This window comes from Chlorocebus sabaeus, chromosome 21 (genome assembly GCF_047675955.1).
Source record: "Chlorocebus sabaeus isolate Y175 chromosome 21, mChlSab1.0.hap1, whole genome shotgun sequence".
NCBI classification, from domain to species: domain Eukaryota; kingdom Metazoa; phylum Chordata; class Mammalia; order Primates; family Cercopithecidae; genus Chlorocebus; species Chlorocebus sabaeus.
Window position 1 is genome coordinate 19,757,916 of NC_132924.1, and position 26,725 is coordinate 19,784,640.

Below are 26,725 nucleotides of genomic sequence, written 5' to 3' on the forward strand. Positions count from 1 at the left end.
ACTCAGACACTCTTGTCAGAAAGCTTAGAGAAGTATTTTAAGTATGTCTGGAAAGATATCATAGTCCTCTAAGTTGTCTACTATTGTAAGAAATGCAAACATACAGCGATTTGATGTAAAAATGATTTTATTTGGGGAGGCGAATGTGGTTATGTACATATATACATTTTAATCATTCTGATTTGTTGGTAATTTCTTAGACCAACATCAAAAACTTTGTAATGCATTTCACTTTTTTCTATTCATTTCCTTCAGTTTTATTTTCAAATGAAAGGTGTTTAATGGATGTAAGAGCACAATTTGAGTTAAAGGAGCTTTACTCTAATAAGCCATGAAAGGAATTGCTGATGTGGGTTGTGTGATGGACTCTGAGATGCCTCAAGAGAAATTTCTAGTTGACCTTCTTTCACTAGTAACCGTACATTTCTTGTCTCCTCCTAGCTCCCCATGCAGGAGTCAGCCCAGCAGAATACTATCATCAGATGGCCCTGCTAACCGGCCAGCGCAGCCCCTATGCAGACATTATTCCCTCAGCTGCCACCGCCGGCACAGGGGCCATCCACATGGAATATCTTCATGCTATGGATAGTAAGTGACGGGGCTGTTTTCTAGTGTCTTGGGAAATGACAAAGGCTACTTTATGAAACAGAGAGGAAGATACAAAGATTAGGTGATAGTGTAACTTTTTGATCTGGAGGAGAAAGTGGAACTACCACTGTCTGATGCTCTGGTTCCCTTGGTTTTCTAGAAGTTTCCACAGATTTGGACATCCTGGGACTCCCTGTTTAGCTCAAGGATACCAGTGAACTGGCAGATGCAGGCAATTGTAATTGACAGCGATAGATAAATATTAACTGGTTAAAAAATCCCAGCCCAGGTGACATAGTGAGATCTATCTCTACAAAAAATTAAAAATTAGTTGGGTGTAGTGGCATGTACCTGTAGTCCCCGCTACTCAGGAGGCTGAGGCTGAAGGATCACTTGAGCCCAAGAGGTCGGTGTTGCAGTGAACCTTGATCACACCACTGCACTCCAGCCTGGGTGACAGAGTGAGACACTGCCTCCCCCAACCAAAAAACGTTTTCCTGCCGTGATTCTCTTGATAACAAAATAAGGGGGAATGGATTTGATATATGGATGAACTTTGCCCACTTACGCCTTGGTTTCGTGGATTTTATGCTTTAAAAAATTAATTTTAAAAAATACCTGTTTTGGTTTTACATTTTTGCCTTAATTGATTTAGTTTGCCCCATATGTTTTCTTTACATTAAAAAAATTGTATTCCACTAAAACCATTTGTAGCTGCTAAATATGAGAGGATCAGAATAGTTATCAAGTTATCAGTAGTTGCCAAATAGCTTATTTGGAAAAAATGAAAACTTTTTCCAAATCAGAAGGGACTACTTTTAGTGCCTAGCAGTGGAATAAGATGAGATTACTTGATGCATGTCGTATCACTTATTTTGGGGTTCCTTAGGTATGTAATGATTTTTGTGGGTCACTTATGTAGATACATAGACAAGTAAGCCTATAATTACCTCTTGTCAGAGAATTCCAGAGCACTCATCTCTTCAGATCCTTTAAGGACACATCCATTTGCAAGGCGTTCTGAAGCGAACCTAAAGCATCATCCAAGTCATACATCAGCAAAAGCCACTACCTTTGAACAGGACAACAGTACAACCTTGAGTAGGGCATTTGCTTAGAGTTTTGTTTGTTTTTCCTAGTAGCAGCAATTAACTTATGTTTTTCTATCTACAATCTATTTGGATTCTTCTGTGACAGAGGGTGAGCATATGTCAGCTCTAGTTATTCAGTCCTGAGTCTTGGACTAGAAAGAAGGTGATTGTTTCATACAGAGGTAGAACCTCTACAGCCTTAGTCTGCTTACCACCAAGGACTACCTTTGTGTGTTTCATTGGAACACAAGATTCTGTTGGTTTCCACTGGGAAGCTCATTACCACACGGGAAGTAAAAGAAACGTGTTACATCTTCTTCAGGGGTTCTGTTGTTTGGCTTTGCAGCATAGAGAGCTTACATTTCAGATTCATCATAACCACATTTCAATTAGCGGTTGTTGAAAAAAAAAGTTGTGTTATTATTCAAATCAGTTATTTAAAATTTGCAAATAAAGAATTAAAATAAGAGAGAATCCTTGGAAGGTCAGCCCGCATTACTTTCCTTATTTGATGAGAATGTGTTTAGTCAGGCAGTGGCGGTTTTTATCTAAATAAAGAATGAAGCTACCCTTTTACTTTGTAAAAACTAATTAAAGGAATTTTAATTTGCCTGAGTATATGGTAAATTGATTGTCATTAAGTAGGAATTTAGATGTCCTATCATTCATCACATAAAAACAAACCTCCTTTTTCTTTGTCAGAATTTCTTATTAGAATAGAGAAACAAAACAATTAACAGAAAGTCAGATCGGAGATATCTGTGTTAGAACAATAAGAATGCTCTGGCTTATATTTAAGAAGGAAGTGGTGTGATCAGTGAAGAACTGGGCTACTTCTATTTTGGCTGTTTTGAAAATGCTTACCTTGTATTTTAGCAACTCCCCTCAACAGAGTATCCCAAATCACTGTCCCCAAATGCTGACTTTCTCTTCCTTTGCTTGTTGATTAAGGAGTTGGGAAGAGCATATTAAAGGACTGGAAAGTTCTTAAGGTGCTATATTCTTTTCCTCTAAAGTAATCGAAGTAGCATTTATTAATAGTTATTTATTTAGAATATAAGAAGATTGCCCAGAAATTTTGACCATAGGATATTTTTTTCCAACAAGGAAGTGAAACATTAATCCTAAATTCCTACAGTGGATGTCCATCTGCAGTGGTAGATCGAAACCTGGGCTCTATCTGGTCACTCTGATCCCTTGCTACAGATATTTAGTACTTCTTAATAAACACAGCCCTCAATAAACTGGGTTCAGGTGAGCACCTGACTTTTAAATAGTGGGCATATCTAGGTTTCAGCAAGATGTCGGACAGAGTGTTTATATGTAGCTTGTTAGGATAAGCTAGTCTGTTTATGGTCCCAATTCTACCTCTCAGGGTTGGAGTAACCTACGAAGATGAGAATAAATACTCCCTATAAGGAACATTCTAGAGATGAGGGTCCCTGAAGACCATTATTTATATTGGTGGAAATAGACTTAAATAAGAGCCAGTCTTGGAGGGAAAAACAGAGAGAGGAAAGGTTCCAGCCAGGCTGTGAACAAGCCAAAGGGTTTCATGGAAAGGGTGAAAAGGTCTTGAGAGACCCCTCACCCTCTTTGGAGGATGTGAGGGAGATCTAAGGCTCCTGGGATTTCAGAGCATCAAATGGGCTTCTTCGTTTTGCATCACAATTAGTGATCTAAAACATTAGAGATTTTCTAGGGATATATCCACTCTAACAGGATGTCTAGCATGTGCTGTCACTTCTAACTTTGCCAGTGATCACTGAGTACCATTGAGAAGGGCAGTTATTGTCCAGGATTATATGGAAGTTGACAACAAATCTGGTTTGTCCTTGGAGTTACTTGGAAGTGACATGTATTTCCTCACTGAAAAACTTCCATGATGAAATTAGCCTTCATGGTGAGTAAATGTGAAGGAGTTGTGTTTAATAAGGCAGATGCCATTATAAAAGTAAGATCCTGATTTAAATGCCTGAAAGTATTCACAGGCCGGGCGCATTGGCTCACCCCTGTAATCCCAGTACTTTGGGAGGCTGAGACGGGTGGATCACGAGGTCAAGAGATTGAGACCTCATGATCCACCCGTCTTTCACCATGGCCAACATGGTGAAACCCCGTCTCTACTAAAAATAAAACCCTGTAGTCCCAGCTACCCGGGAGGGTAAGGCAGAAGAATCAGTTGAACTCGGGAGGCAGAGTTGCAGTGAGCCAAGATTGCGCCACCGCACTCCAGTCTGGCAACAGAGTGAGACTCAGTCTCAAAAAAAAAAAAAAAAAAAAAAAAAAAAAAAAAAAGTACATCGTTGGGATTGCTATTTTGTACTAACATACTCTGAATCAGGCTGGTAATGAAACTACTGTAAATGAAGGAACTCATTTTAGATGTGCCTGAAAGAAAAATTTGAGTAGGTACCACATTTATCATTCAAGTTGGTTTTTAAGTTTTATACGTGGATGGCACTAACTTACTAAATTTCAGTTTGTGGATTTTTTTTCCATTATTTCTGTAGTATTGACAATAAAGTCTTTCATATTCATCTATCCCATTTTATTAAATTATCTCTAAGCATGTTGGATTGTTATCTTGTATCAAGAACCATCTCTATTGAATAAAATATTCCCAAAGAATTTTCTGGAGACCAAGAGCCTGGACATTTTTTTTTTCTTTTAATAAAGAAAGATTACCTACTACTTCAGTTTTTCTTGGTACCGCAAAATTGCCATGTTCCTATAAACTGATATGCTCATTCTATGAGGTCTTAGAAACCCTTCATTTTACTTAAAACGAATCATGTTTTGTTTGCCTCCTACCTGGTAAGATTATGTTCTCATTCTTTCATTAAACTTTAGTTTGGTGACTCTGTAATGTAAATGTGACCTTCAAAAAGGCAGAATGGACCTGTGGACCACATTCATCTCTATGTCTTGAAACTCACATCTCGAATGTCTACCAAATTTGAATGCAAATTGGCATTTAATTTTGAACTCTTTAGGAAGAAACCATTGCTTTAAGTTGGTGTGCATTTAAGTTTGAGTTACTCACCTCCAGATTTGGACTCCAGATTAAGACTCCATCAGTGGAATTTTCTTGAAGGTTAAAAATTCTAATAAATGTATCACTCTTTATTGGATCTGACTGGAGAAGCAAGGTCCAGAGAAGAATTGAAATGCCCTATAGGATCATTGTACCTCATTATCATGCTTGCAAGTGTTTCTCCTCCGCCTTGGAAAATCTGTAAACAAGCAACATCCCCAGCTTTTAAATGTTTCTTGGGATTTATCCTCTTAGATTATGGGGAATGTAAGGCAGAGGTCCTCAATCTCAGCGATATTTGGGCCAGGTAATTCTTTATTGTGGGGAGAGTGACCCTGAACATTATAGGATGTTCTGCAGCATCCCTAGACTCTACCCTCTAGATTCCAGTAGCACCTGCTGAGCCTTGAAAAACAGAATGTCTTCTGATGTTTTCAGGTGTCCCTTGGGGGGCAAAATTGCTCTCAACTGAGAAGCACTGATTCAGGGTAATTATGTAGAAGTTGTTTTAGTAATGCTTTAAGTATACCATAGAGCAGGTAACTCTAGAAATCATTGGGTGCTGAGGGCATAACTGAGCTGAATTTTTTATCTTAGGATACTTTAATTCATTTTCTTTCTTTGGCTCATGACTTAAAATGGTGTGTGTTGGGGTGGGAAGGGTGGTATGTTGCAACTGTGGGAACCACTGTGTTTGTCACTTGTGGTGAATTAATGATGGGAATATCTAAGCAGCCGTCAGATTCATAAATCACTAGAAATGAAAGGGATAACACATAAAAGTCTCTCCCTTTTGTTTAGCAATTTATCATTTTCCCTGCACATTAATAAACAGAGCTCCCCCGAGGTAAGCCCCTGGAAGATAAATATTTCTCCCTAATTTCCTCAATTGTAGCTAGTAGATCACATGGGGGAGGAGAGGTGCTTGTCACCACAAGTTGCCAGCTTCTTATCCTTCACTTCTTCCACATAGGAGAGTAGCAATAAATAACCGGTATAGAGTCCAACTGCAGCTAATTAGGTTCTTTTTTGTTTATATAACAGGCACCAGATTCCCCAGCCCCAGGCTGTCAGCCAGGCCGAGCCGAAAACGTACACTGTCCATATCACCACTGTCCGATCATAGCTTTGACCTTCAGACCATGATAAGGACGTCTCCCAACTCTTTGGTCACGATTCTCAATAATTCCCGTAGCAGCTCTTCAGCAAGTGGCTCTTATGGCCACTTATCTGCTAGTGCAATCAGGTATGTATTTTCCTGAATCCATTATGTGTTTTTTAAATGTAATGTCAGCACTTGTTTGCACCTGTAGTGATGCATTTTCAGTACCGACTGCCTATGAGGATGACGCTGTGCCTGTACCAAGAGGCAGGTCAGATATCACAATGAATTGCAAAAACAGTTATTGGGCCCCAGATTATTTTGCACTTGCAGACAGTAGTCAATATCCCCTATATAGAAAGAGCAGTTATTGAGTTATGATGAAATCCACTTCGTAGAGACAGTGAGTATGGCCAATTTTTTATCCAGCTTTTTTCTTGTAGTAATGTTCTCTAGAGGAAAACTGACTTCAAACCTGGTTGTATAAGACACATACAGAACATGAACAGAAATAAAAAGACCAGTCATGGCAGAAGTCTTGTCCTACAACTCTTAAGAGAAAGGAGTCCATTGGGAGGGAGAGAGAAACAGAAGGGCTTTTCGTCTGATGGAAAATAAGTGCAGATGACATTGGAAGGCAAAGTTATCAGAGGAAATCTGGCAAAAGAATATTTCTTTGTTAAGTATTTTTACTTAAATACTTTCTGTTTTAAGTATTTTTCTGTTAAGTGTTTTTAGCTTAATCTGAAAGATCCTTATTTTGACCATACACCTTTGTTAACCGTGGATAATTCCTTGCTTAACAGAAAGTGTTTTGACACTTCCTTCCATAAAGCACCTCATGTCTGTTCTTGCATGTGAAGGTGCAAGCACAGACTTTTGTAAACATGATTAACATAAAATATTTCTTACTGCTAATGATCAACTTGGACTGATGTCAATAAGTAGGGAATAAAAGTAAGCCAACGTGTGAATTTTAGGTGAATTAGCTGATCATTTATTGTTTGAACTAAGCCAGCTCACAAATGGTTGAGACATAGAATTAGTCTCATGATTATTAGACTATTAATGCTATAATAGACATAGAATTAATTAATTTAGCAATCCTGGTTATAAACTTTAGCTCTCATTTCTGCTAAATTTTTTGCCAATAATTTAAGAATTCAGTTACTAGCCATCTTTTTGAATTGTAGTTTTGTTAACCGTGAATAATTCCTTGCTTGAAAAATACATACTAACGGATGTTTTCACCAGCCTTGGTTTTAATAAGTGAGATTTTGTTTGTTTCTATGAATGGGCAGTAGCATTAGTTGTTCATTGATGGGTCTTCCATGGTAGATATACAATTAGGGAAACTTCATCAGTTCAGGAAAAAAAGTGTTTGCAGTAGCAAAATACCCACATTTAGTAAAAATAATGAATACTGTTGTCTTTCCCTAATGTTCTCCGTTACAGTTTTAATTCTTGTTCAATTATCAGCAATGTTCTTCAGTAGGCAAGTTAATATTTAAATGTGGTAGATCCTAATTTTAATATGATGTCATTTTCTGCTGTTTTTCTTTGTTCTTTTCATATGGTCACTAAAGTGCGGAAATGTGGAGAGCTGCAAGCAACTGTGATAGCAGCCAGTGCACGGGGAGGGGTCCTGGCACACTTTCCAGATTAGCCACTGTAGTCACAAATATAGGCTTTAGAGTTGGATATGTCTATGGTCAGATTCCAGCTTTGCCACCAACCAGCTATACAAACCTAACTTACCTCTCCGCTCTTTGAAGTTTAGTCTTCACATCTGTAAACTACAGATAAGACACCCACTATATAGGAAGAAGGCACATTTTACTAAAGCTGGTGTGGATCTGCAGTGGCAGGATGAGATTCCTACCTGGGGTGAAGTTTCTAGGGGAGCTGAGCTGGGATGGTTCATCCAGGAGAGGAGCCATCACAGACCTGTCTGTGCTACGCTGCTCTCCATCCCAGTCTGGCCCCGAGGAAGCACGCCAGTCTCAGAACCCTGGCCTGGCTGTTCCTGCACTCCTGGTAAATATTCATGGATCATAGACTGACATGGACTGGAGGTCACTTTACTGCAATTGTTCAAATGGCCTGACTAAAGTCATAGCATCCAAGTAGCAGAAATGTGGCACGTGGTGATAGTCAGAAAGATAACACACAAAATCACTTCATGAACGTTCATTTCTCTTGTTTCTCTTTAATTTTTCTTTCCTCTTGCTCTGTGCCCAGCTCTCTTGACTTTTTGCAGCATCTAAAGGACACAGATTAGAATATGGTACAGAAATGGTCATGATGCTATCTTTATTTATTCCTACCCCAGCCTTGTTAGTCCTTATGGTCTCCTGGTCTCCTCATCTTCACCTAGTTAAGCTAGTTAGGGTCAGTACTTAACAGACTGTCAATCTGCTGACTTGAAATCATCATTGCCCTTTTTGTCTCCAGGGAGCTATACCACACCTCCTTATATCATTAGAGATGGAAGAAGAGAATCACTTAAAGACCAGTCCAGTCCTCGGAGGCTGTGACAGTTGGGTGACCTGGGCCCGTTGTGTCCTCATTTTCTTTCTTGCCTTTGAGACTTTCGATTGCATCTTTTCTCTCTCAGTGCAATCTCTCCCTCTTTAGTACACATTTGCTGTATTTTAGGACTATATGTCTATTCTCACACAGAGCAGGTAATGCAGATAACCCAAGATGAGATCGGTTTCCCATATGATGATGATAATAATTGTCATAATTGGCACTACTTGCCAGTTCTTTAGCTGGAGGAGTGCTAGTGCCTTGCTTACTCCTGCTCTAAGTTTCATTCTCTGAGATCTAAAAACTAACTTCAGGAATAATCAGTTAGTGGTAGCACCAGAGGATCTGGGAAAGGAAAGAAGCAAGGAGACATCTAGAAAAGGTAACTAACCTTCTTAACAGTGAAAGGTACGGGAGACAAAGTGGACTTCAGGTGCGTTTGGCCGCTGAGACATGCTGACTAACAGGGCAGGTGCAAGGCTCAGGCTCACTCACCGTTCTCACATCACAGCTATTTGACAAAGCAAGTGGTGTTATTCTTTTTTGTTTTGTTTTGTTTTTGTTTTTTTGAGACAGAGTTTCATTCTTTTGCCCAGGCTGGAGTGAAGTGGCACAATCTCGGCTCACTAACTTCTGCCTGCCAGGGTCAAGTGATTCTCCTGCCTCAGCCTCCCCAGTAGCTCAGATTATAGTGGCCCACCATTGTGCCCAGCTAATTTTTGTATTTTTAGTAGAGACGGGATTTCACCATGTTGGCCAGCCTGGTCTCGAACTCCTGAACTCAGGCGATCCACCCGCCTCGGCCTCCGAAAGTGTTAGGATTTCAAGCGTGAGCCACCACACCTGGCCTTATTCTTGTTTTACACATAAGCCCAGTGGGTCTTTGCAAGATGAAGTTAGCAAAGTTCCATGCCTAGTGGGCATCAGCACTAGCACTCCAGTTTCCTGCTTGTTAATTTACTCTAAACACACTTGACTTTCACACTTACATGTTTTCTAATACCTAACTTGCTGTTGGTATTGGCAGTGCATCAGTAATGATGTTTACATTTCTAAACATGTCATTAAATGTTTAAAGATACTCAGTTTCTAAGAAATGCCATAGCTGTCTCCTTCACATCTGTGCCCTAGTGCAAATGCAGTTAAAGATGCCTGTAATAGCATTTACCACTGTTTGACATTTCTGTATTTTCTTTCTCCTTTAGTAGTTTGCTATCCGTTTCTCTCCAATAGAACACAAGCACCAAAAAGCCAACCACTGTGTACCTCTTGTTCCCACCCCTGTGACACCTGCGTTCTCTCATATTGACGCCATTCAGTAAATGGTTCTTGAGTAAATAAATAAAGGAGCTCTCTCATGAGTAATTAGAATTCTCATCATTCCCTTATTAAAGTAAGTTTTCTACATGGTGGTTGAATAATTCTGGTTTTCTGAAAGTTGTAATCTGTATGAGTGTTATATTATTACGTGGCCATAGATTGATAGATACAGAGACAGAGGGGTGAATAGAAAATAAAGGATTAAAAAGCAAATGTCTATTTTAAGTTTATATATTTACTTAATAATCCAGACTACTATAAAAAAAAACCATATAAAAACCAGTATTTATTCACAAAAGCCCATTGGCATATTATAACAGTACTTGATTATGTCAGATTTTTTAAAATGCATTGTCTAGACGTACCTGACAAGTCTTTTAAAATCTCATAATTAAAATAGCTTTCAAAAATAACTCTATGCACATTGGAAAGTATGTTATAAAATATTGCATGTTTCAAGAAGTTGTGGCTTCTCCATCACCTGGAAGACTCCCCATCTAAAACTAGATAATTTATATTTATCAAATACAGCCAGTAACCCCCAGTCTACATAGTTAAGGCTAAGGTTGTAAATAGCCAGTGAATCACAGTAGGTTAAAATAGTTTACCTTTGCTAAAACCTTCTCCCTAGGGAATTGAGCCACCCCTGGAAGAGAAGGTGTTTAAAATAACACCCTTCTTCTGTGGTCTTCCAGCAAATGTAAATGGGATGAAGAAATGAGTACTCCACTCATTTCTAACCCACTGGGTATCACTTTCTCACTTTCTATTTAATGGCTACAATGAAAGTGATTTTATATTCTTAGTGGTTTTAAGTCTGGTGTGACCAGGAGAGAGATCTCAGTGAAAATGACATTTCCATGTTGCACATCACCTCTCTGAGTGCCAAGATCTCCAGCTTCACAGAACAGTGCAGTGTTTTTCTGCTGCCAGCACTGATGAGCTCAGCCTGATGACGAGAGGGCAAGTTGCGCCTTCTGTTTCGTGGATCATCAGCCCTCTCTGACACTAGGACCCTGAAGTAAGGGTGTATCTGGCAGGTCCACTGATGCTGCCTGAGGCAGGCTGGAAGTCAGCTCGGTCTCCATAGCTCCTTGGCTCTGTGCTTAGTAAACACCTTGCTTATGTCAGAGAAATAACACACAAATGAATTGAGAAACATACTGAAGAACAGATAAATACAGTGCCAAATTGCCGACATCTTTAAAATTATCATTCCATCTTCTAAAAATTTGGGGATGACATTCCCTTCCCCCATTTTCAGTAAAGTAATTAATACCACCTTAAAAAGATAGCTCTCATTTACTTCCTTAAAAGTAATTAATATTACCTGATGTGGTAGTTAGTTTTACATAGTATTTCATTTAATCAGTTATTAATTCCACAAATATTTAGCTGAGCCTAACTCTCTGCTAGTCGCTGTACTGGGGGAATGGGGGCTACACAAATGACTGAGAGAGACACGACCCCCACTTTCATGGAAGTTATGGAAGGGAAAAGCCTCTAAGCATATGAATAAACGAATAAATGAGCAAAGGAACTTGTAAGGTAACAAATGAATGAACAAAGGAGCAAAGGAGTTTGTAAGCGTTCTGGTCAGTGCTGTAAAGGAAATGACCCAGATGTTAAGAAACAGTAGCACCAAGGACCTAATTCAGGGGATTGGCCAATGACATATAGGATGATGACAACACACCCTGGAAAACTTTCTACAACTTTCTAAGAAGAAGGCCAAGCAGGTGAAGGCCCTGAGGTGGGAGGAGTAAGGCGCTGGGGGAACCGTCAGCAGATGACAGTAAAACACGGGGCGGGTTAGCCAAGGCACAAGGTTGGCGACACAGGCAGGGGCCAGGTTATACCACAGCATCTTGGACCACAGATCTAAGGACAATAGGAAGGGCCTAAGATCTAGGGCCTTAGATCTGGAAGACCAGAAATCTAAGGGCCTTCCCTGGGGGCCCCCCACAAGGCTGTTTAATTTTACAGGTGAGGAAACTGATGTTCATAGAGGTTAGCAGGCTGAATCAAAAGCACTCAGTTACTCACATGACAGAACCACGAATTCAACCTGGTGGGTCTAACTCTGAGTGTTCACCAGACACACTTCTTTCTCTCTTAGAAATCCTCAAATGAGAGACATGGTGAAAAGCATTGGCAGGAAATGCTATTTATAATAGAAATAATAATATCTGATGATGTTTTGAAGAAATGGATTATGCATATATTAACATATGATTTTACTAACCGTGTCTAACATACTTGATGAGCCAGATCTCATGTGAGAGTTTGTTACTGCTATTCACGTTCATTGAGGTCATGTCTGTTTGGCTGCTTAATGGCAAGTGGCTTTTCAGCTTTTTAGATCACTTTCATAATGTAAAGCCTAATGTATTTTTCTCCAAAGCATTATTCAGAAAGCATATGCCTAAATGTAAATGTTGAGATGCTTAAGAGCATGTGGGTCTTTATTTGTGTACTCTTTACTTCTGAGGCTGGGCTGGATTTCCAATAAACTTGCCCTGGAAACTTTTATAGATGGAAGTGGAAGCTTTATTTTTTTTCCCTCTCAAATAGAAGCACATGCATGCATGTGTGTCCCTACACATATACAAGTAATGATAGCTGTTGGCCCATTCTCTGCAAAACTGGAAAAAAAAAAAAAATGGTTCTTTGAATGACAACTATTGTGCAGCGAATTCTACCACTGTAACCAAAATGAGGATGACCTCTTAGTGCAACAGTCACAAGGTAGCCAGGAATTTTGGCTTGGCTTTGAACGTGTCTCTCTCCCCTCCATTTTCTTAAAGTAAGTTTCTCACATTCTGGTACCATGTTATCTCAGTGGTTCTTGTTGCCTGACTTTACTTCCAGTCTTGATTTCACGAGCAAACGAGTTAGGAGAGGTGGGATACTCATTGGATTCTTCTTCAGCCTGTAGAAAACTAGGTTTGTTGCAGCATGAATTTTCTTAATTCCAGTGCCCTGACCTAAAGGAATACATCCTGATACTATCACATGAGTTTCTTTTAAGGATGTTGAAAAAATTCAACTTACGGAACTTACAGAAGGGAAAACCCTCTCAGCATGAATGAAATTTAACAACCAAGGCAATTGGAAGAAGTGTTTTGTAGGTGGCGGGTAGACAGAGTTGATTTTACATTTACAAGACATTTCCCAAGAATCCAGAGGTGCCACATATTCGTTACTCTTCACGTTGGACTAAGAGCTGGTACCTTTGTGATGGAGTGTGATTACCACTCACACCAGGGCTTGCCTGTGGCTTAGTTCTCTAATGCATCACCTACCTGCCCAGCTCTGTGCACACCATGCTGGGTCACTGAGAGATTTCAGAGATGATCCTGGAAACCGAAGAGACTTCCCTTCTGCTCAGCTTCCCACGTCCTTCTGTGCCTTTTCCCCACATACATCATGTGCTGGTGCAGAAACCCCGGCACTGCGATTATATGGGAGTGAGATATTCCATGGCAACTCTAGGAAAAAGCTGTTATTTTAGGGAAGGGTTAAGAATGTCCTGTGGATTGAAATCATCAAACAATAAAATAGTAGCTTTTACCTTTGAGTGTGTGGTGGCTGGATGATATGGCCTCTTGACATTTTTCTTACTTTCCTCAATTGTTTTCTTTATTTTTATGTAGAAACAAATCTCTTGAATATTGTAATCAGCTCTTACTTACTATTCCAATTTAAAGGGCTACAGCAAGCCATATTATGCTGCTTTATTTATAGTACCATTGTTAAGGAATCCAGTATATCCCCAGCACTCTGACCGGCGGCCCCCCCCCCCCCGCCATATATAGAATTCCTGAAGCATTTAAAAAACATAGGTTTTTCTCATACACTATTTTAATTGGGTTTATCCATTTGATTTGAATATTAATGACTTTGAAGTGCCTATATGTATGGTAGGGTAAATAGATGTTTAATGGTTGATTTTCTGCAGCATGAACTTTTAGTGTTTCCATTTTATATATCATTTTGGAAATAAATATAAATTATATTAGCAGAATGGATTACAAGGGTTTCTGTACAAATGTTGACTTACATCACTTCCTTGGTGTGAAAAAAATAAATATTTATTGTGAAAGCCAAGCATGATTATGCATTTCCAGGTTTAATGTATTAATTATAAATTATATGTAACTTTCTGGTTACAAGTAATTATTTTTTCTTTGGAAATATAAATGGTATTTGTATAAAGTACTCAGTTAAAACTTGCTGAATTAATGAATGATATGCAGTGGGTAGACTTTGGGATATTTATTTTGGTTGCTTAACAGTTTTCCTTTTACCTGCACTCTGTTTTGTCCTGTTGGGTATAATTTTTGAGATTCCCAGAAAGGAGACTTCCTGTGCTGTTTACAGTAATACTAAGAAACAAGGACTAGCTTGCAAAATTTGATCACGCTTTTTAAGAGTATTGACAACACTTTGTATATCCGATTTCTGATGTATATTTACATCAGAACTTTCTTAAAGATTCAGACTTTGAGAATTTTATTTTGAAGTCTTTGTGAAAAAGAAAAAATGGTTCCCAGTCAGACAACAGTTTGTTAATCACCTTTAACTGAGCTCAGAGCTGAATATGAAGATGAAACTGACTGAGAAGTTATCCTTATTTAGACCCTGCACCCAGTGGAATGCCCTTTCAAACTAACAACCCAGTGACCATACATCAGCTCTGATTAGTAAGCTATATAACATCCACATTTTTCTCCTTGTCTGCTCTTTAGTAAAATAAAGGGCAAATTAATTTTTAAATTAACTTATTCTGGCTTTATAATTGTTGCCCTAGAAGAGTGTTTCTGAGAGTGTATTGTGAGGAACACTGGTCTCTGGAAGCTCTTCCACATCCTGCTGCCAGCAGTATCTGGGGTGGACATTAGGAATGCACAGAGAAGCAGGCCTGGGCTGTATTCCTAAGAGTTTGATGACCTTGGTACTTCTTTCTCTTTCCCTCCATTACACTTACTCACCTCAGGAGGCCTCTGACTGTGTTAGCACGTAGCTTGGGAAGATCTGGGCCATCTAACACTTTCTTTCTACTGATCTTATTGACTAAATATAGATTAACAGTTACAAGTCACAGTTTTAAAAATGTTTGTTGTTATTGTCTTAAATTACCCCCATCTTTCATGTAGTTATTTAGAAACAAAAGCTATAAAAGTAATTTTTTAAAATAATAACAGATTAATTGTTGAATGCAGAGAATTCAGAATCAGAACATAAAATTAATCTCCTCCGGTGACTCCTTGGAAAGAGTGGGGTGAACGGAAACGTGGAGGCCATGAGGATGGGAAGCACAGGTACCAAGGTTTAGACTGTAGATTGTGTCCTGCTTTAGAGAAGGTATAAGAGATTATTAACAATTTCAACTATAGACCGGATGCAGTGGCTCACACCTATAATTCTAGCACTTTGAGAGGCCAAGGTGGGTGGATCTCTTGAGGTCAGGAGTTCGAGACCAGCCTGGCCAACATGGTGAAACCCCGTCTCTGCTAAAAATACAAAAATTAGCCAGGCGTGGTGGTGCATGCCTATAATCCCAGCTACTTGGCAGGCTAAGGCAGGAGAATCGCTTGAACCTGGGAGGCGGAAGTTGCAGTGAGCCAAGATCACGCCACTGCATTTCAGCCTGGGTGACAGAACGAGTCTCCATCTCAAAAAAAAAAATATTTTTCAACAATAGTAATACTTTCTATTTGTGTGAAATTGTGGAATGAATACATGAACTATTTAGGAAGGTTCTTACTCAGGGCCCCTAAAAGTAGAATTTACCTTTTGTTTCTAATTCTGATCTCTTTAATCAGCAAAGTCTGTCCTGTGCCATTGAAGTGCTACAGAAGGAAATGGATGTAGACTCTAGCTTCGTTTGTGTAATGCTGCTTTACAGACATGTTGTCAAATTGTAGTTTTCAGAGGAAAACATAGTTTTCTTTGAGGTGATTCTTCTGAGTGTGGTAGGCAGGATAACAGCCCCAAAGATGTCCACATCCTAATCCCCAGGTCCTGTGAATAGGTTCCCTTCCACGCCAGGACTTTCACAGGTGTGATTCAGCTAAGGATCTTGAGATGAGAAGATGATCCTCGATTGTGTGGGTGGCAGTGATGTAATCACAGGTGCCCTTGTGAGAGGGAGGCAGGAGAGGCAAGTTAGGGTCAGAGGAGGAGGAGGAGGAGGAGGAGGAGGCCTGAGTGATGTGAACCCCTGAGGAGAGGAATGTGGGCAGCCTCCAGGAAACAGAAGAGGCAGGGAGCCTAGACCGTCTGGAAGAATGCAACCCCACCGGCCTATTGCAGACTTCTGACTTCCAGAACTGTAAGATAATAAACTGTGTCTGTTGTTTTAAGCCACTCAGTTTGGGCTGTTCGTTGCAGCAGCAACAGGGAACTAATAGACACTGAAGAAGAGATTCAGTCACTCGTTGACTCGGTACTGCGCGTCTGCTCTGCCAGCCACACTGCCCGGCCCAGCTGGACCTTGCCTCCTGGACGGAGAGACAGAAGGAGTTACAGAGAGTACTGCACACTGCCATGAGAATAGAACTGGCACACAGTAGAAAATGATGGGGCAAGAAGGTGCAGAGGGGGCTCGTTTTGATGGGGCATGAGTCTAAGAAGGCCCCTCTGAGGAGCTGGAACCTGAGTGTTAAAAAGGAAGTGGCCATTCTGAGCTCTGGAAGCCAAGGGTTCCAGGCAGGGGACACTGTGAGTGCTGAACATGCAGAGGGGCTCGTGCTGTGACAGGAGGCAAAAGGATGCAGGACTCCCTTCCTCCACGGCCCTCCCCACTTTGATTTAAAGGAGGAGGCTGTGGTGGCTCAGGTTTTCTTATCCCCGCAGTGGGAAAATCTCAGGAGAATCTTTTCATACCTTGATCTTGCCCGAGAGGGTTGAGGGTGTGCATGGGAGGCATCCTTTCTCATGGGCATTTTGTCTGTGACTCTCGACATCCGTGTGCTGTGCCCAGTCATCGCCTGTCCTCAGCCCCAGCACTCTGATGGCAGTGTTCTGAGAGCAGAGGAGCCTTGACTTCCAAATCTGTTAAGTGATACTGTGTCAGAGCTGAGAACTTTCTACTTTTGTCATCAAATTCTGAATTGGCTTTGTCATCTGGAGTGGAGCAGCCCTCTTGCGCACAGTCCCTGGCAGGAGCGATAGCAGAAGGCCGAGGGCCAACCCTTCTGGGTCCAGACAAGCTGTCCCATACTCTGCCTCGGCCCAGGTCTGTGCATGAGGAGGAGGAGAGTGCTTCTGTTGCTGGCTTCTTATGAGTAAGCCCTGAAGGCTCATGATCACCGTCCACTGTGTGTTCTCTCACAGCCCTTGCAGTCTAATCATTGATGTGGATTTTAGAGAACATTTATTCCCGTCACCTGGTTTTATCAGCAAAAAGGTGGGGGCCCTGAATGGGTACATGGCCAAAGTATGTCGAGAGCTTTCAGAACCCCTACCCCTGCTCCCCAAGGACAAGGAGGATCGTAGACCCAGGAAACTGCGGTGGGAATGCTGAGCCTTGTCTTTTGTAAGGACACCTCCTACATCTTTTTATTTTTTTATTTTTATTTATTGTTATTATTATTATTATTTTTGAGACAGAGTCTCGCTCTGTCACCCAGGCTGGAGTGCAGTGGTGTGATCTTGGCTAACCGCAACCTCCACCTCCCCAGTCCAAGTGATTCTCCTACCTCAGACTCCTGTGCAGCTGGGATTACAGGTGTGTGCCATCACGCCCGGCTAATTTTTGTATTTTTAGTAGAAATGAGGTTTTGCCATGTTGGTCAGGCTTGTCTCGAACTCCTGACCTCAGGTGAGCCACCCACCTCGGCCTCCCAAAGTGCTGGGATTACAGGTGTGAGCCACCGCGCCCAGCCTCCTACATCATTTGAAAAATGCACTTCCCTTATCCGTCTGTGAACGCTTGTGAGTTGCTTATGTATAAAATCAAGGGTGTATATTGCTTTGTGAAATGTTTTTTGAATGGTTTCTATTTTTTAATTAAGTACTGACTTTTAAAACCCCCAAATGTCATGTCTCCGAAAATTAGAAGTGTAAATGATCTTCAGGGACCCTCTCCCAACTCTACCAGATAATCTAGGCTCCTAGAACCCTGGAAAGGTGTTTGGAGGTACATACAAAGTCTGTGTGCCATGGTAATTATATGTGAAGTGGGTTATTTTGGTTTTTGTTTATTTAATGAATAGAGTAACGTAGTTACACTTAGTAATACTCATTCACCCAAAGGAAGGGGGGCTGTTAAATCATTGTGTTTTTTGATGAATGGCCTGTACACTGAAAAATAAATTGGACAAACTGGCATAGAGCTCAGTGAACATGAAATCAGCTATTAGAAGAAAGCTTGTGAACAAATTCTGAGGCAGATATGCATCTTTTGATTAATGCCCTATCAATCATCCACACAGCTACCTTAGCTAAGTCTTGCCGTAATCATTCATGCTTGCTTTTGGAAACACTGGCAGCAACTATAACGCCACAGAAACGGAATATTATTACTGATTTCTCCCTAACTTACTGTGAACAATGACTGTTTTCACCGTGTTTCTACTTTCCTTTATTAAAGAAATACAATGCAGAATGAAAGGAGAGTTCCTCAAAGCCTGGTGAAATTCTCCTAGGGTATTCTTAATGATATTCAGTCTTAAATGGGCAAGCTATTGTAATGTAAGGTTCTCTGTAGAAATAATAGTAATGTAATCCCATTGAAGCTGCCTGTTATGGATTGTAGTCAAATAGGCAAAATGTAGAGTCACGTTAATGAACAGAGTGTATCTTTGGAATTATTACTTAAAGTTGTTGAAATGGTTTGAATTTTGCTATTGTAATTATTTTATTCTCCGTTAATGTGCTTAACAGCCATAGTAATTAACCCACCAGATTGGAAATTTGTGTGAATTCTAACTTTGACATTACAAGAAACCCTGATTCTTTCTGGGTATTACACAGCAGGATAGGGAGAAATATATACATATATATATAAAAATATTTTTTTACTGATTTTTTTAAAAAGAAATTTCCATGGATGCAATTATTAGTTTTTCATGCAATTTTAAGCCATTGGCAAATTCCTTAAGAACGCTCCGTTCTTTTAAGAGGGTTTGATTCCAAAACCATGCTGGCACAAAGAATGATTTGGCATTGCCTGCTAGTCGAGAAATCTTTAGGTAATATCACTGCTTCCTCAGGACTTACTGTAGCCTGGGAAATAGTGTGGCATAATAAAGTAGTGACAGGCATTAGCATGCATAATGGGCCTTAATAGACATTAAATGCTGTTTAGCTAGAAGAGGGAGCAGTGCTCTCCCACTGGAATATTCCTCCATCGAAGCCCATTGATCACTGATTTCAGTGGGGAGAGGTTAATCCATCAGCTTCTGTAACCAGACGGCACTGATGGAAATTCTTTAGGTGGCATTCTGGATGAACCAAGCTTTCCATCTTTACAAACAAATGAGTGATATGACAAGCATGGTGTTCAAAACACATTTAACCAATTGATTTTCTTTCCTCTTGTAATAAGATCTGGAGACATATGAAAGCAGGCGGTGTGAGCTAAGATTAAAGGAATTGCTCCATACACAGGAACATACGGAACTAAGAGCCAATAAAAGTCCTATAAAGCATGTAGTCACCCATTCTCTTTTTTATATAAAGTTTGTTATTGCAATAAATAGTTATTATTGAGCTGATGCCTTTTATTTCCGTTTTTGCAGAATCTTGTTTCAGGTCTGCGTGTGTATGTGCACGCACATGCGTGTCTCATCTCAGTGCTCATCTTTCCCTTAGAAGTTTTCAAGATGCTTGGCAATAATCCTACCTTCTCATTTAAACAAATTTGATTTGGGATGGTAAAATTATAGATAGAAAGCTGCAGATCTTGTGTACTTGTCTGAGCTCTGCATTTAAGTGATGGTCGTCTTTTTTTTATCTCCCACGCACAGCCCAGCCTTGAGCTTCACCTACTCTTCTGCGCCCGTCTCTCTCCACATGCATCAGCAGATCCTAAGCCGACAGCAGAGTTTAGGTTCAGCCTTTGGACACAGCCCTCCACTCATCCACCCTGCCCCAACTTTTCCAACACAGAGGCCTATTCCAGGGATCCCCACGGTTCTGAACCCCGTCCAGGTCAGCTCCGGCCCTTCCGAATCCTCACAGGTGAGAGGGATAGGTCGATGCACCCGGCTGCGCTGGTCAGCCGAGGGTGGGGGCAGGCCACCATGTCAGCCGTTAAACCAACACGACACCTCTGTGTTCTCACAGCCTTCGTACTGGCATCCTGTCTTCTTAATACTGAGGTCTAGTCTTCAGTTTTGGTGGACGTGTTGTGTAAATGCTTCTCAAACAGTTTTTTCCCCCGGAGTCATTTTCCCATGGGAATAGCAGCAGGCTGCTTGATAGGGCTCCCCTGTGACCTGGTGCCATCTGTAACCTGCATCCCATGTTAATGCAGCGTGTGGATGCATTGCTCTCATTTGGTCTCATTTGCTCTCATTTGGTCACTGTTCACTCCCTCTGCTAGAACCACAGTTGTGACTTACCACCGGGTGGTACTTTAGAGTAAGACTAAAACTGTGCTTTGCCCTGCGTTAACTGTTGCCACTTTGATATTGTTTGGAGAAAAATCTGGATGCTCTGGTTAAAGAACTTCACAAACGGAACGGGTTGGTCTTCTACCCTCCTCACAACTTTGTTCTTTTGAAATACCCTGTTGGAGCTTGTTAAAGCTTAGGGCCTCAGCTCCATTCTTCTAGCTTTTAAAAGCCACAGGGAGTTTATACTCATGAGTTAAAAATGAAGAGCTGCCGCATTTACGTATTTTCTAGCTTTGAACATACTATCTGAACTCTACTACCCTGGGAATTGGAGCATTATCAGAGTTGTTGCTTTATTGCCAAATAAGCCCGCTTGTCCCGAGTTGCAGGTTTTAATTATGGTACTGCTCCTTGTTGATGAAAATCTTTTTGTCTCTGGCTCTGCAAATGTGACCAGCAGAACAAGCCCACGAGTGAGTCTGCAGTGAGCAGCACTGGTGACCCGATGCACAACAAGAGGTCCAAGATCAAACCCGATGAAGACCTCCCCAGCCCAGGGGCTCGGGGGCAGCAGGTAGGACACTCAGGCTGCACAGGCCAGCGTCCACTCCTCCCAAGACTGGTGTCTTTAAGCCAGCTCCCCCTTCCTTCCCAGTCCTGGTGTCTTTTCACAGCAGTTCCTTGTTTACTGCATTGTTGACCTTGGCCATACTCTACATGTTGTACAAAAGGCTAGGTATAGAGTCACTAAATTGTTCTTCTAGCTCAGAAGCAAATGCAGTCCAGGAAGCCATGTGGGGCATAGCTTCTTGAGAGGTTAGGCAGGTTAGGAGTATGGTCAGCTGTAGTTCATAGAGGAAATGGTTGCATTAATTTGTTGCTGGCCACAGGTGAGACCAGGCTTCAGTCCTCATCTGTGATCTTGAGCCTGAATTACTGAGCTCCTGGACCCAAGCCTGAGCTGTGGCGGATCTACTGATGGCTCCTATACCAATTGTGTTCTCATTTTTTCTTATTTTGCTACTTCCCACTTTCTAGGAGAGCCTGGTGAACCAGAAGGAATGAAAACACAACTAACCTAAGGCTAGTTAAATCCTGGCACTCAGCCCAAAACTCTGAAAGGAAAAGTGTAGGAATTTCAATCCACACTCCGCCTCTAGTCACTTAAATTCTTTAGGCCTCAGTTTAAGGATGCATAGGTTATACCCATAATATCATCTCATAGGACTCTCAGCCTGACGCAGGAAGGAGCTCCATGAATGCTAATTCCCCAACATAGAGATTGGACAAGAGTCCAGCTGTCCAGAGAATCTGGACCTTGTTGTCATCAGGCTGCTTCAGCCCAAACCTCAGACTACTTGCCCAAATTTCCTTTTCAGCAAGAACGTGGAGGCTGGAGTAAATTGGTGTCACTGGTTCTGAAATGGATCTTTCCTCTTGCATATTGCCAGACAGCAACTACCTTGCTGGTTACACTTCAATGCCTGCATACGGTTTTTATCATCTAGCCCCGGATTGGGACCTGAATCTACACAAGATGAATTCTTAAAATGACTTGGATTTGCATTGCTGTGAAGCTGCCGCAGGAAGGACTGTGCCCCTGAGCTTTGATGCTGTGGCCCCTGGGCCCTGGGTAGTGAGCATATCCTTAGAGATCAGAGGTTGAATCGAGAGGACATTATCCCTATAAAGTCCACAAAAGTGTCTCACACAGTCTCCAACAGCAGGGAAAACAGAATTAGAAATACTAGTAAACCATTTCCCTCAATTGCAAAATATAAGAAGAAACAAATTAACAGACCGAAAATAATTAAAACAACTAAACAAAATAGAAGTACCAATCTTTTGAGTAAAGATCTAATTTGATTTATTGTCTTATGAGCTTTGTTTTGTTTGTTTTTGGTTTTGTTTTGGGTTTTTTTTTTTTTAGATGACATTTGGGTTTATTTTCAGCTCTGTAATCAGGGCAGCAAAGTTTGGCCTCCACTTTTAATCATCATTTTGACAGGCTGTTGCCTTGAATCACATGTTAAAACTCCCAGAGTGTATTTGGTAAATCTGAAAACGTGCACAGAAATGATTTTATTGTTTGACTTCTTCAATTCACAAAACCCTAGACCCAAATCTGAATCCAGTTTTTACTTTCTCTTCTTGTCTTCCCTCCCATTGTGTCTGATGCTTCCCCTTTCTCTGTTCCCTGCCCCCTACCCTCTTCTTTCAGGAACAGCCCGAAGGAACAACCCTTGTCAAGGAGGAAGGGGACAAAGATGAAAGCAAACAGGAGCCTGAAGTCATCTATGAGACAAACTGCCACTGGGAAGGCTGCACGAGGGAGTTCGACACCCAAGAGCAGCTTGTGCACGTAAGTGGATGGTATTCAGAAACGGGGCTTTACAGCTCTGTGACCCTTTCCAGGGAGGTCAGCCTCTCTGACCCTGAGCTGAGTCAAGTTTCTTAGCGAGCGGCATTGCGAACTGGAGAGGGCTTTATGACTTTCTGAGAATAAAGAAAACTCGGAGCCACGGTGCTTGACCTGTTCAGTCAGCTAAAGCTGAGTGTAAAATTCAATAAAGTCTTCAATAGAGAGTGTAATGACTCTGATCCTGTAAGCCAGAAAACACTATTTTGAGTTAGCGACTTTGATGGTTATTGAGTAATAGTAAGCTGGACATGAATTATGATTAACCTTTTAACCAAGTTTGATTCCCCTTCCCAGGCCCGGTAACAATGGAAAAAACGTGGAGATGGGGAATTTCTTTTTTTCCTCTCCCAAACTCTCAAAGCCTAAGGAAGCTCCCATTATTTTAAGCCGCAGTTAGTACTCTAGATGAGCTAGGTAACATCATTTCTTGGTTTGAGGCCAGCCCTTGTGGGATTAGTAGTTTCATGGAAAAAGTTATATGTGTTTTTAAATGTATTTAGTGATGGATGTTTTGGAAACTGCAGCATGGTCAGATTGAGAACCACACCTCCTCTTCCAAACCAGGTTCAGAACTTTTTACACATTCTTCTGCATATCATTTCAAATAATGCAGTGTGCACAAAGCCTTCTCCCCACCCCATGCCTGATTTGTGATACTCCCTTCCCAGAGCTTCACTGTTCTTGGCACTTTCTTGAAGACCAGTGGAGTTTTCCCTGGCAAATGGGACCAGGAGCGGCTGACGTGGAAGAACATTTAGATGATCAAGAATAAAAAGATGCAGGTGCTACAACCCCTGGCAGAAGCACAGGGTCCTGTTGAGGCATTAAGTGTGGCAGTTTTTCAAGCTTTTAATGTGATGAGAAATTGGACAAAGTAGCATTTGTTGCAGTTCTCCTCCTCCTGCTCTCTCTCTTTTTCTGTCTCCACTTTCTCTTCCATGATCCATTCTTCTTTTTACAGTAACTGTATTTTTAGGCAATTCATGTTTTTCGATAACTAACATTTAGATTAAGCACTAAAATTATGAGTCCCTCTTACATCCCACACGTTTCATAGGCAGTGTGATCTTTTAATGTGTGTCTCCTGCAACTCGGCACATCCTATGTAATATATTCCACGCATTGCAGTTACATTATAGTGTTAAGCACCCAGGGTGCCAGATTTTGAGCTCTGTTCTGTACAGAATGTTTTGAGGATTTTACATGCTGTCGCCAGGGTTCCTCTCCTCCATTGCTTTTTAAATCATGTCTCCTGGTAATTGTATACAAAGAATTATAGGTTTCTGAGCACAGCAAAAAAAAAAAAAAAAAAAAAAAAGTCAAATGTTTTTAATTAAGGTATATTTCCAGAATTTTTCCATGAACTTAATTTGATTCTTTTTCTTTAATTTGATGCAAGTGTTATTTTTAAGCCAAGCCTGACTTAATGGCCATTTATTCTTGCTGACTGTTTAATGGAAATCACAAAGACATTGGAATACCAAGGGGGAGAAAAGTTTGGCATTTTTGTTTTAGTATGGGGAAATACTCCCAAAGAGTAGCATATGCTATGTGTATCCTTAGTGATATAATGAATGATCAACAAACATGAAGAGAATTGTTTGTGCAAAACCTGCTATCATAGAAGAGATGTTGGCAGGATGTCTTGCTTTTTAAAATATCCTGAAGGTGACACAGTCTCATGGTGCTGTTTTGGAGGGGAAGTCATCGTAGTTTGCAAGGAATGTTGGATGCTGGTTCAGTCATTACCAAATCAGGAATGAAATAAGAGCTTATTCTAAGTCTACATTTAAAATGAATTGTGCTCCTCATAAGAGGCAGGGTTTGAAGTAATATTTTTTGGAGTGCAGCAGTAGCTTAACCCTTTCACAGCCTAAATACAGTCATGTGAAAGCTTTTAAAAGATGGTGAAATTGCAGGTATTTGAATTTAATTTCGGTGGCCAATGGTCTCAATGATGTTTTCATAGAGAGATCTGAGTAGTTTTAAAGGAAGGCTGCTTAAAACTACCAACTAAATGACCAGCATGTTGTCTGTTTTATCAAAATGGTCTTTAAAAAATACGAATGCGCACATATACAGTGGAATATTTTAATTCCAGATTAACCAGAAGAAATTCATGTCAGGATTAGAAGAAAATCCAATATATTACCTTTATGATATTAATTTTAGTCTGAGACAAATTATATGAGTAAATAAACTTAATTAAATGAATTAAGAATTTTAATTTACCACAACATAAATAAGAATACTAGTTTGTGTCACTTATTTTCTACCTTTTTACTTACTGTCTGAGGTGCAGGATCCCCAAGTTTGCATGTTTAAATTGATTCTACATTGCATGACATGCGTGTACTTTCTTACTCATGAGTATATCTGACAGCAGTAGTGGTGGCCTGTTATAGAGTAGGTAGGTGCTTTGTATTATGTTGATTGAAGGAATAGCTACTTCAAGTCCACCTAATTACTTTGGTGGTAGAATAAATACCAGTTGCAAAAACTACTTTTTTACAGAGGGAAGCATTAACAGTTTCCATTCCTGTGACTTTCCTTGGAGAGAGGACATTTTGTGAATTAGTTGAATTTTCATGCCACATACAACCAAGAGGCAAGGTGTTAAACCATTCTGATGCTCTGCCTTATTTATAGCCGTGACCCATTCTTTTCCCCCTTCTTACAGTTAATAGAAAGATTCATGATTCTTCATGGTTGTCTATCTAGTGTCTGACAGTCCCGACTGCCTGCTAAAGCAAGTCACTATCTATAATTGATATCCTTCCGGGGAATAGGGTGCTGGCTGCAATTGAAGGGCTTTGCTGAAAGCTCTTAAATCCTGACAAGTTCTCCCCTTGTTCTGGTTCAGTCGTTGAGCTGCACGGTTGGAATTCCGGAGTTATTTGAACTTGGTGCAAAAGGGAGACATGTGTTTCACATTAGCAAATCACAAAGTTGAAGAAGAGAATTAGAAACTCGGCTGACTTTGCCTGCCAGGTAGTCTCATTTCCACTGTAATGCACTCCATGTACTCTTGAAAAGATTACCTCGTCCATTACTATCTGAACAGATGGGCTAAATATTAGCCCTTCCCTTCTCTTCTCCTTTACTTCAAGCCCCTCTCCTTCACCAATTATGTGTTTATTCTAGGTTTGCTGCTGGGTCTTTATCACAGGGATGTTTAATTATTTTCTCTTCCCAGCAAGATAATTACAATTGGGCTTAGTTACTCTCAAGCTAGTATTAAATTTGTCATAAATTTACTTCTGTGACCAGAAGCTAAGAAGATAGATGCATGTTTTTGTTAGCTGTGTTCTTGTTGTGCTTCGTCCCTTTCTTGGTGTCAGTTAAAATTGAAGGAAACAAAAAAGCAAGAGAAATATATAGAACAAAAATTAATTCTACGTGCGTCGAAGACTGAATTTATTATTGATTTGCCAAGATGCAGGTATTTTCTTTTGCCATTTGAAAGACACACATTCTAACATCTCAAAATGAGTTGAAAGTCCGTATTTTTCTTCAATTTTAAATTAACCAGACTTTTTTTGTTGTTGAGCATTATAAAAGGTGTGAATCATAACTTCAAATGTGTTTCTGAGAGTTGTAGTGTATCCATTTTCAAAGTGTTATTTGGTTTTGCTTTCTGCTTAAGCTGTTTGGTTTGTGCTGATGTTATTTGGTTTAGCTTGTGTTATCATGCAGAGCAGCTCAGCCCAGCTTCTTCCAAGGAGGAAGGACGCTTTCTGTCTACACAGAGATTCATTTCCCTCTTGTTTTAATTTTGTCCTAGAAGTAAGTTCCATCTTTGACTCTTTGATGTTTGAGGTGTCTGAAATATGCACAGCCTGCAGCACACGTTAGTCTCAGGTTCTCTGAAACCTGTACACTTTCATTGTGCATGACATTGTATATACCACCTATGTTTTGAGAGGCTTTCTAGGATGAGGAAAAGGAATAAACATAAATAACTTTTATCTCAGTGTGGAGTCATTACTGCTGAGTGGCTGGTTATGCTTGAAAACATCAGTGCTGAGATTGAAAGAATAATAGTATCATCACCATACTTCATGT

General features: G+C 40.5%; 1 protein-coding gene across 2 annotated transcripts in view; it reads left to right on the forward strand.

The window, feature by feature from the left end:
* GLI3 (GLI family zinc finger 3) overlaps window positions 1-26,725 on the forward strand; it is a 279,045-nt gene that overhangs the window by 194,168 nt on the left and 58,152 nt on the right. For both annotated transcript variants that reach the window (XM_073008935.1, XM_073008936.1), the window contains exons 7-11: window positions 442-588; window positions 5,761-5,962; window positions 19,648-19,861; window positions 20,699-20,812; window positions 22,460-22,600. In XM_073008935.1, coding sequence (XP_072865036.1) covers window positions 442-588; window positions 5,761-5,962; window positions 19,648-19,861; window positions 20,699-20,812; window positions 22,460-22,600 — 818 coding nt within the window. The remainder of the gene's footprint in view (window positions 1-441; window positions 589-5,760; window positions 5,963-19,647; window positions 19,862-20,698; window positions 20,813-22,459; window positions 22,601-26,725) is intronic.